Below are 12,095 nucleotides of genomic sequence, written 5' to 3'. Positions count from 1 at the left end.
AATAGGCTGCCCAGGGAAGCAGTTCAGTTACCGTACCTCGAGGTCTTCAAGAAATGTGTAGATGTACAACATAGTAGCATGGTTTAGCGGTGGACTTTAGCACTAGGTTAAAGGTTGGACTAGATGATCTTTGAGGTCTTTTCCAACCTGAATGATTCTATGATTCTCTCTCATTCTGGTCTAAGCAGCAGCAGAACCACCACTTTTGCTGAAGTTTTAAAGCAAAAAAGCAAGAAAGTAAAAACAACACATCAAGCTGAGTCAGGTGTCTGGCACAGACATCACCTATTATTAAAGAATAGCAAAGTTAGGCTGAGAATGACAATAATTGCCCAATGGGGTAAATTACCCAATGGAGTAAACTGGGTACTCCTAATACTAGGCTGCTTAAACTATAATTGTTTACCATTGAACATGATAGTGTGTGACTATAAATGATGTTGTTTTCCTTTTTCTTTTTTTTGTGTCACAAAAAGATTGAAGAGCCTTGTACAGTAAATTGGAACAAAATCATCCACTTCTGAGTAAAAACTATAGTGATATTAAAGCAAGAATTTTGTGCCAAAATCATCGCAGTAATTGATACTATGTGGATTTTCAAAAAGCTTTGGTTGCAGGACTTCTTTTAAAGAATATGTATTTTCTGTAGTTTCGACTGACCATTATCAAGATGACTTGATATCCTTTCTTCTTGTACAGAACATACATACAGAACAGAAAAGATATATCCTATATATAGAATGAGAGATTTATATTTCCTTTCCATCACAACTTTTTCCATGTCTACAGTATAAGAAAAATGTGATTTAATTATTGATCAACATCATATGTTAAGTTATCATCAAATCTTATGTATCTGCTAAATATACTCTAGATCTTAAAGCTGATTCTTCTTCAGGTACCATCTTTTTATCAAAGTCTCTTCAGATACTAATGGTTATTTTTACATTTACTTTTCAAAGCATTAGGACTATGTTTAATAAAATAATAGAAGTGTTAATTATCAGATAGGCTACTGTGAAAGTCAGCTACGAGACTGTCATTTTATATTGAAAAAAAATGCTTTGCTTTCTACAGAATGACAGAATGGCCAAGGTTGGAAGGGACCTCTGAAGGTCATCTAGGCCAACCCCCTGCCGAGCAGGATCACCTAGAGCACATTGAACAGCATGGCATCCAGGTGGGTTTTGAATATCTCCAAAGAAGGAGACTCCACAACCTTTCCAGGCAACCTGTCCCAGTGCTCTATCAGCCTCACAGTAAAGAAGTGCCCTCTCATATTCAGCCAGAACTTCCTGTGCTTCAGTTTGTGCCCATTGCCTCTTGTCCTCTCACTGGGCAGAACTCAAGAGAGACCAGCTCCATCCTTTGACAGGATCCTCCCCTCAGATATTTATACACATTGATGGGGTCTCCCCTTGGTCTTCTCTTTTCCAAGCTAAACAGGTCCACATCTCTCACCCTGACAGACGATAATGCACACTTTACAGAACTTGATTCTATAAATATTTCTAGGCAAATTTCTGTACAATAGTTTCCCTCATTAACCATATGCACCTGTTTTTTGCAATTTAGATTATTTTTTTCTGTGTAGGAACAAATAAACAGGTTCTATATTTTTATTAATGCTGGCTTTCTCATGTTAATTAAAACAAACAAACAAAAAAACACAAACAAACAAGGAATAGTCTTTACATTTAGACCAAAACCTGGTACATCTTCTATGAGGTCAGCTAAATTCACCAGTTGTGACTGATTTTGTTATCCCTGCAAGACATTTACTGGATATTTATCACTGGATATTTATATTTATAGAAAATATTTTTATGTACTATATTTTTACAGACTTCTACAGCTATCATTTTGCATTAATAAAAACAGAATCTAAAGATCATCTTACAAGACTGATTTTTTGACTAAATTCATCTGAGCACAACACTAAACGAAAAACAGGAACAGAAAGAGAAAATGATAACCTTTCTCATAAATGAGTATACACAAATCTATCTACAGATAATACTTTGAATATACTATCTTCCCCATCATAAATCTTTCAACCTAGCCAAACGTGAAATACTCATCTTCAAAAACAAGGAAAGGTAATTTTTCTTTGTACATTTGGACTACAGACTCAGAGTCTATAGCTATAGTCCATAAATGTTTTTACAAATCTCTGGGCATTTAATTAATTTTTATTCTCCATAGGACTGATTTGAAGCAAAAAAGTCAAGTAGTTAGTTCACTATCTACTATATTTCTTAATATATTTCTTATAGAATATATTTCTTGTAACTTTTCAATGTCAACAAGAGATATCTGGTCATCTTGAATACATAATGTCTTAATTACAGAATATGTGTAATATTAAACTGCATTTTATTCACAAAGCACAACGCTAAAATACATGCACTACATATACTTTAAAAGGTTTGAAAAGGCTGTTTTGATTTTTTCTCCTCCCACAGGAGAAGACCTGTAATTTCAATGGCAAATTTCTCTACCTCAGACACAACCTGTAATAACGTGTATTTTAGGTTAAATAGTTATCCTTCATTCCACTGCACCAGCCAAAACTAAAAGACTTGTCCTATAGACCTGAATGTCAGCTGCTTATGCTTGTATTTTCTGCCTCCTGGTACAGACAGGTATGTAATTAAAGAACTTTTCAGACTAATACAAAGGTAAGAGGATAATTAGATCCCTTCTAGAATCACACATGCAATTATTAAACCATTTTTTCCTGAATTTTCATTTTTTTTACTTGTAGTTTTTTAAAATCTTTGAAGTTCAGCGCATATGCTCTGTGCTGTACTTCTCCGGTGAGAAGCAAAGGTGGCCCTGACTTGTTCCATCCAACCCAAATGGCCTTTGGCACTCTGCAATTACTGTGATGCCAAGTGCATCAGTCTCCTTTTCTTTTCAACCTCATTATTTCTTTACTCCTCTTGCAACAGCTTCCAGGCCAGAACTGTGTGGTACTGCAGACCACCACGTAGAAGACTCTTTCCAGCTTCCACACTGTCACAGTTCTTCCTGTAGCCATTTACAGAGCTGGAGTGGAGAACAGAAACAAGGGTGGGGCAACTTGGAGCTCAGAACGATTTTAACATTAAAAAATAAAATAATAATAATAATTAAAAAAAATCCAACAGCAGACATGAATCTCCCAATGCTTGATCAAAAAAGCCGTCAGCTTTCCAGTCAAACAAATATTTCCATATATTCATCCTCACTAATCATTAGGAAAGCAGGTAGTTTTTATTCACTGCATTGATACTTCCTTTCTTCAGATTAGCAGGAGTTCATGCCATACTTTCCAGAAAAAAAAAACTGTTGATTTCTGTACAAAGTATTTCTTTGCTTTCGTGGCTAAATTAATTTATTCAGCAGTATCATAATATGTGTCATTGTATCTGCACACATGAAATTATCACCAGTGACTTCTGAAATATAAAATAATCAAAATTTTTTTTCATATCAAGGAGGGAAGCTTACTTATCATTCTAGATATTTTTACAATATAGGATTTATGTATGATTTTTTCCCAGATTTACTTTAACCACATTATGTTTTCCTGATGGACTGTGGTTTATTTTGGCAAGTTTCCCTTTGATTGATTGACTTTCGGTTTCTATCAATTGTGATCTTTGTACTTCCTAAACTGTTAGTAAGGCTAGCCAAATATAACTGACATAACATAGCACAATGTGTCAAGAGAGATTTTCAAGCTAAGGATAAAAGGCTGTTTGATGTCAAAACTCTAAACATCTCTGTGCTGGAAAGAATGAAAATAGGTTATGTGAGAAATCATATAATATCATTATTTATTTTACTATCTTTTTTGAAAAAAACACCACCAACAAACACACAGTATTTCAAGGCTTATGTCAGATAAAATAACAGGTAACTTATTTAAAACAATACATTTCATAAATGTTTAGTAGCTAGGGTTCCTTATTCTATCTTCTTATATTTGAATCAATTTTCTTCCAATAAATTTTAACAAAAAACATTTGGAATTTATATTGATTTATCTCCCACTATTAATAGTAGATACTCTATCATTACAATCACCAGTCTAATATAGAAAAATGCATGGGAAAAGACATAAATGGTAAAGTTCAAAATGACTGAAAATTCTTGTGACACATGCATCTCCAAATTGTATAAAGGAACGTCATGTACATCTCAAATATGGCAAACAATGTCAAGCTGCTAGCTTGTTTCCTGTGAGAAAAGCTCCTCTAAATCTCATCTCAAACTGTTTGGAAAGATGTTTTCCCTTGAGGGATTATTACTCTAACCATGAAAAAAGATTTAGGATCTTTACATCAAATAATGTGAAAGAAACCAAAAAACTGTCCACCCTGCCAGCCAAGAGGAAGAATGGAATGAGATGGCTCATTTTTGACATCTCCTCACTGCTTCCCTTCACCCTATAAACAAGTACTTCTAGGTGGGGCATACAAAAAATACAGCTCAGGGACAGGCTATTGTTGCACCAGGTAGTTCCAATCTTTGTAACTGCTGTTGAATTACTGGTTGCATAGAAACAGAGAATGGATATACGATCAGTAACAATTTAGGAAAAAAAAAAAAAAACCACCACCCAAACTGACCAAACAAAAAAACACCATCTAAAAAAAAAAACAAACAAAATACAATCAAAACCCATCCAACCACCTTCCTCACAGACCTTTACTAGATAAGCCACCACTTACAAACCTGGACTATTGCAGTGTCATGGATAAAGGAGAAGAAAATGACCTACTGCGTATTATGAATTACCCTAAGGGGATCTTCAAATGTTTTCGTAGACCTTGTACCTGTTGTGGTTTAGCCCGGCTGGCAGCTAAACACCACACAGCCGTTCGCTCACCCTCCCCCCTCCCTCTCTGGGATGGGGGAGAGAAACGGGAAAGTGAGGCCTGTGAGTTGAGATAAAGACAGTTTATTAAGACAGGAAAATAATAACAATAATAATAATAATAATAATAGTATTAATAATAATAATGTGTACGAAATAAGTGATGCACAATACAATTGCTCACCACCCGTTGACCGATGCCCAGCCTATCCCCGAGCAGCTGGCCCCCCCCACCCCGGCTAGCCACCCCTATATATATTGTTCAGCATGACGTCAGATGGTATGGAATACCCCTTTGGCCAGTTTGGGTCAGCTGTCCTGGGTCTGTCCCCTCCCAGCTCCTGCTGCACCCCCAGCCTGCTCGCTAGCAGGACAGAGCGAGAAGCTGAAAAGTCCTTGGCTTGGTGTAAGCACTGCTCTACAACAATTAAAACATCAGCATGTTATCAGCGCTCTTCTCATCCTAATCCAAAACAGCACCCTACCAGCTACTAGGAGGAAAATTAACTCTGTCCTAACTGAAACCAGGACAGTACCACATCTTAAGAAACTGTCTCATATCCCAATCGTGATTGTATAAACACCCCTTAGCAATTACAAAAACAGTTTTTGTTGAAACAATTGGTATTAAAAGCAAAGCTGAATATTTTTCTATTTTTCTCTTAAGTAAGTTAAGTAGCTAGAAAGGAGAAGCACAGCCAGCACTGGAGAACTGTTGAACTCTCTCTGGACCTCCACAGTGTTCCACAAGCCAATCTGGGAATATCTGACCTAGTCTATTCTCCTGCCAATCAATGATTTGCTCCCCATAAAAGTAATTTCTATGCTTAGCTCTCTTTTTTTTAATTAATTACAATTAAAGCCGATATCCATTTTCTTTAGATTTTAATGTCTGAAACCAATGCTACGGTTTGCCCTCACAGTAAGATCTCCAGCTGAAAAGTTCATTTCCCATTAAACACTTTTTCTGCAAGGTGAACAGTGTAAGGCTTGTCTTATGGAGTTTATACATCAAAAAATAAGGCTACAAAAAATGGTGACTTATGAAAAGAAACAGAAGAGGCCTGCTTACTAACCATTTGTTTTCATTTCATTCAGGAAAGAAAAGGAAAACAGTAGTGAAGATAGGTGTGCAGGGTACCTGAATTCCACAGAATGGTCTTGAATCCAATACTTTTTTCTTCCTAATGCTCATCTGATATAGGGTAAGCTGTGGTCACATAACTTTAAAAAGATTTAAGATGATGACAGATGAAGAGATACAGCTATAGCTCTCTTCCTTTTATAAGTTTTTTTTTTTTTTTTAAACTGCATTCTGTCAAGGACCAGATAAAACTGGAAAGCAGAAGCAAGACAGAAAACTCTGAGATTATATTGCTTGCTTTTACAGAATAGGTAAGAAAACAAAACAATGCTGTTGTCTCTTCTTTCTGACAAGCCTTGTAACATTTTTCTTTTCAGAGTCTCTCAAATCTTTAACTACGCCTGTATCATATCATCACCAATGACATCATGAACTTAGAAAGAAACTCAGTACTAGTCTAAACATTTTATGCTAGGCAAAAAATGACTAAGGACTTCACTCAATAGGTATGAAAAGAAAGATGAATCGAAGGGGATTATTTACCCAAAGCTTACAATGTATTCCAAGACCAGGAAGTCTGTGCAAAATGCAACAACTGTCTCCAACTAGATCATCCTTTCTTCAGGTAAGCTAAACTTCATATATACCAGATAATAATAATAATCTGGCCATATTTCTTGGTTTGTAACATGAAAAATGGATTTGCATCCTTCAAGCTACTGGAATTAGGACAGTTGTTAGGGGAATATCTATGGACCTGAATGGTATCAGTGTTGTAGTTTCCCTTGTTTAAGCTATTTGAGTTGCATTATCCCTGTGCTGTGTGACTGTCTAGCACTAGCTCATACTTAGGATTAAAAATTTTTGGTAGAATACACCATTTCACATAGACAGGTTTGGTGAGAAATGAAGACAGAAGATGTATTTAAAAAAAAAAAAAGTTTGTTTTTGTTTTCTGCACTTTTCCTAATCTTCTCTCAAGAAGGCTCAGAGCAATAAGAATTATCATGACAGGGGAATGATATTTCCATGAGTTATCATTTAATCATTGTCTACGCAGTTACATATCATTCTTATATATACATACAGATGTCTTCAGCTAGAAGAATCTAGTTGAAAAAAGAAGCTAGATTTACTCTAAAATTAGTTTTCTTCAAAGCATTAGAAAGAAGAGTTAAAAAAAGCCCACAACCAACAAAAAACACCAAATATTGTAACAAGAGCAAAATACCCTAGCAAACATTTTGAAGCGTGACCATTTTTACACAAATTTTGTAGAAAACACTGTTTTAAGAAGATGTAATAATTGTTATAGTTACCTAAAATAGAATAATGCATGTATATTTTTCCTTTAACGGAAGCTCACAGGCTCAACGCACAATCCCTGCACACTCTTACCTGTTCACTAGCCTTGACCTAGTCCTGAAGAATAAAAACTGGACATATACCTGAGGAAGTTGCATGAAAACACAACAAAAAGCTACTTTACACTAGTATCTCTTAATATGCCAAGGTTCAGCTCCTAAAAGGCTCTCTTTGCAATGTGAATCCTGTCTGCACATGTCCTAATACAGTCTTCGCTAACAAAATTACAAGCTAAATACAGCACGCAAACAGAATAAAATTAAGTTTAATGGAAAATATCATAACAAAACTGGACATCATAATCTTTTTTTTTTTTTTTTTTTAAACCAAATATATTTGGGGAAAGAGAGTGTTAAGTATTTTCTCCATGGCAGTAGTATCTTCAGCTGTTTTTCCTATGTATTCTAAAATTTATTTTTTTTCTTTCCTCATAGTGGCAATAAATTGATTTTAAGTATGCATGACCAATTTGCAAGGAGCACTTGGATTGTAATAAGAGTGAGAACTTACTGTCTTGCTGATGTAATTTGTGCTGATATTCATGCACTGGAGTCCTTCACTATTGCAGCAACCTCCACATCTGTAGATGGATACACATGGGGGCTTAAAGAAGGTGTTTGTAGTTGCTCCAAACTCTTTTCCCACATCTACGCACACTTCACGTGGCATGCACTGAGTTTTTCTCCATTCAGTATCGATACCTGCCAAAATATAGGGAATTTCATATGTTGTAAAGCAGCTGCTTAAAAACAGTACTCTTCTGCAGTAAATAAGTAGCATTTTTTTTTTTTATGGTTAGAAACAGAATATGCATTGCAAGAGTCCCACCCTTTATTCAATGAAATACACATTGTTCAGTGTTAACTTCTAGCTGATTTTCTCTTCAAAGGCATGTGCCATGGAGCAGAGGCATATTTACAATTGAGCTGTGGATGCTGAAGCTGCATGGGTTCCTTCTTTGTTTGGGTTAAGTCCCACCTTAAGCGATGTCTAGAGAAGTACTGCACATTTCTGAAAATTAACTTTCAATGGTCCCAACACTGTACTTCATTTGGATCATACTATACATTAAAAACAATAAATTTGCTGTCTCCACATTTAACATGAAATTAATTTGAATACATTCACTTTGTTAACTACAAGAGTGTAATTTAAAGCAAAAGGCTATTATTTAGCTATCATGCACACCATGTGATTTAACCTGAATGGTGGTATATACATTTAGATCATCCACACAAATTTCAGCCAATATTTCACATAGTGTTATACAGCCTTTGCCAAATGCTGAGTTACACTAAACAGCCAAGAGACTTGCAGTTGTACAGGCCCTTTCTCTGATGGAGCCAGTTTTTGGTAGGCAACTCAGAGAAAATGGGCTCTATTAAGGTACGTGGTTTCCAATATCATGTCAAAAAATACTGCTATAAATCCTGTGTTCCTCTGCCTGCAAGCACTTGATAAATTGTAAGCTTCAGGTCACGTAAAATATTAAGGGGGTACTGACATATTTGTTTGAAAACTGTTTTTTTCTTGTTTGAATATAAGTCAACTGCCCTCTTGTAAAAGGAAAAAGTTACAAGTGGATAGTTTGGCCTTCTACAGCAATAACACATAAGAAAAGAAAACATTATCAGCCATGACTTAATTGTAGAAAATGAGCAGAATCAGTTACTGAATTGAAATATTAGTGCCTTCTTTGCTTTTTACAAATTTTTAATAGCCTCTACAAATCAGGATTCCTTATACCTTAAGAGAAACAATTTCCTACATTTACTGAGCTGAGAAAGCAATCTATAGCTTTCTGAGAATGGATATACATACCAAAAGTACTTCTGTGGAGCAATTCATTTCACTACGGAAAGTTGACAATGAAGGATTTTTTTATAACCATTACATCAAACCAAACTGCTGAGAGTGGTTTACTAATGATGCTGAGCTTTTAACATATTTTTCACGTAACTGACAAGTCTTCAGATTTTATCATGTTATAACCTATTTTATAACTTGTACTTACTTTTCAGGATCTCTGCGTTATAGTGTGCTGCAGCAAATTTCAGTGAATCATCTGATCTTGTGTCAAAGCTAGAGTGTTCCCTGTTGTGTTGCCAGCCTCCTTTCCTCAACTGACATTTGAACATTTTCCAGTATTCGGGGTAAAGTACTGTCATGAGTTCATCCACACTGGACACAGATCGCAACTGTTCTTCCAGGTCTTTGGTTGCATGAGCCTGTCAAAGTAACACGTGAGATTAATTACTTTCTCTGTTACACAAGGTTTGCTGGAAACTAGCCTGAAAAACAACTCGTATTGTAAAGTTTTGCTCAAAGGGGTCCTCATTACAAAAACTACTTTTGTCAATCAATGTCGACATAACACTATATTGACATATACTGAAATGTTTTGCTTGTGACAGTAATTCTTTATCATACATGTAGTTCAAAACACCTGTGTGAGAAAGAAGCTGTAGAATTATGCCTATCCAAGTACAATTTGCAGATTAAAACAAAACAAAGCATTTTTTTCCTGGAAACAAAAGTTTTCATGATACAATTTGGAATGCGTAAGTCCAAAAATATTGATATGATGCTCACATTATTTAATATATAACATTATTTTTTCATTTTCCAAAAGTCCAGGAAAATTAAAACACCCAGAAATACAAAAAGGGTGAAAGTAAAATTAGAAAAAGAAGAAAATAATGTGATTTTGTATCCTTTTATGGAAAACCATAGTGAGCAAATTCTCATTATAAAGGATTAATCCTTAAATTTGTATGAGTCAAGGATTTTGATACCTTTAAGAATCTGAACTGCATACTCCCTTGCTAATAAGACTTTCAACTGAAACTCTTCAGGACTAAGGACAAGGCATAACACCTTTAAACTAAAAAAATGGTAGAATTAGATTAGATATTAGAAATAATTTCTTTACTATGGGGGGCACTCTTTACTATGTGAGGCACTGGAACAGGTTGCCGAGAGAAGCCTCATTCCTGGAGGTGTTCAAGGCCAGGTTGGATGGGGCTTTGGGCAACCTGATCTAGTGGGAGGTGTCCTTGTCCATGGCAGGGGTGTTAGAGGTAGGTGATACTTAAGGTCCTTTCCAACCCAAACCCTTCTATGATTCTATGAGTACTATGCTTGATAACATATTATTTCCAGAGAAGCCTCAAATCTGGTCATCTCAGTTTCTTATTTGCTGGCTTTTACACAAACTCATTGCAATGGCATTTTCTTAAAAGACTGTGACTAGGATTTACATTTTAATTTCTCATTTACTCAAGATTCCTAGAAAATTCCTCTATCCCCTTAGCTGAAACAATATCAAGGGACAGCTGTGATTCCTTGCCCACCCTCTCACCCACAGATTGCTGAATTCCTAAAGGGAAGAGAAGCAGAAAATATTAAAGAACCTTTAGTCACCTTCTCAGCTTACATTGCCCTTAGATGGCAGTATGAGACATGAAATATAGAGGTATGCTTAGTAAAGCGTTTAGCTGTAGATTTTGTGTATACTACTACAAAACTTGTTTTGTTGGTCCAAGAAACACAATGTAAATAAAACGTACGTCTAAAACCAGAAACATAAAACTATAGAAATTGAAATTCAAGATTCCTTATCAAACTCCACTATTAAGAAAAGAAATTTTCTCAATTCAGTGATTCAGTTCTTCAGTGATGAATTGCCCAATTAGCTTTTGTTAGCTAACAAGTAATGCTCCCAAGTAAAGCAACCAGTTCTGAACTAGCTCACCCAAACCAAAACTACCAAACTACTGCTCACAAACAACTAGAAAAGTACAAAACGGCACACAGTGTAGCATCTACTTTCTTACCAGGTACCAAATCCGGGAGAAATGCCTCAGTAAGACAGGCTCACAGAACTCACTTCCATAACTACAGAAGCCAGAACTAATGCAGACTTCAAAATCATTTCATATGTCAAAGTATTGCAGGTTAAATAAAATAAAAAAATAAATTAATAAATCACTAAAGCCCTGCTAACCTCAATGCCATGACAGACTACTTTGTCCTTGGAGATTTTCACAATCAAGCTATCAGTCTCAGAAACACACATTCAGGACTTCATCTCCTTCCTTGCCTCCCTAGGAAGGGCCTTCTTCGGCCCGAGCCATGCAGCAAGCAGTATCTTGGGCATTGTCTTCAACGTAGTTGGCAACACAGAGCATCTTGTGCTCCCATCACTCCTGCTCTCCTTGCAGGACACCACACAGGTTCTCAATCCATGGGCCACAGGCAAAAATCCAATCTTAACAAACAACTACTTCAGCCACTGTCTGCTTGCTTTCATCTCTCTAAAGACATGAGTCTGGAGCACCTCTCCTATACAGAAAGGCTGAGAGAGCTGGGGATGTTCAGCCTGAATAAGAGAAGGCTCCAGAAAGACCTCATTGCAGCCTTTCAATACTTAACATGGGCTTGTAAAAAAGATGGAGAGCAACTTTTTGCTTGGGCAGACAATGACAGGACAAGGGTGTCCTGTCACTCTGAGGGTGGTGAGGTACTGGCACAGGTTGCCCAGAGAAGATATGGATGCCCTGTCCCTGGAGGTATTCAAGGCCCGGTTGGATGGGGCCCTTAGCAACCAGATCTAATGGGAGGTGTGCCTTCCCGTAGCAGGGGCATTGGAACTGGATGATCTCTAAGGGCCCTTCCAACCCAAGCCATTCCATGATTCCATGAAAAGAGAATGGTTTTTGAGTAGCCTCATTCCCGTCAGGCAGTTTCCCACGCATTCTGCAGCACATGCCCCTTGAG

The 12,095-nt window shown here is 36.5% G+C and overlaps 1 protein-coding gene across 1 annotated transcript in view; it reads right to left on the bottom strand.

Moving 5' to 3' along the window:
* VEGFC (vascular endothelial growth factor C) overlaps window positions 1-12,095 on the bottom strand; it is an 88,868-nt gene that overhangs the window by 25,015 nt on the left and 51,758 nt on the right. Inside the window, exons 2-3 of the mRNA XM_035557918.2 lie at window positions 9,331-9,544; window positions 7,827-8,017 (exon numbers count right to left, since the gene is read on the bottom strand). Of these exons, the coding sequence (XP_035413811.1) occupies window positions 7,827-8,017; window positions 9,331-9,544 (405 nt within the window). The remainder of the gene's footprint in view (window positions 1-7,826; window positions 8,018-9,330; window positions 9,545-12,095) is intronic.

The sequence above is a fragment of the Cygnus atratus genome, chromosome 4, assembly GCF_013377495.2.
Source record: "Cygnus atratus isolate AKBS03 ecotype Queensland, Australia chromosome 4, CAtr_DNAZoo_HiC_assembly, whole genome shotgun sequence".
NCBI lineage: Eukaryota > Metazoa > Chordata > Aves > Anseriformes > Anatidae > Cygnus > Cygnus atratus.
The sequence above is the reverse complement of the archived record's forward strand: the minus strand, read 5'-3'. Positions and strand labels throughout refer to the sequence as shown.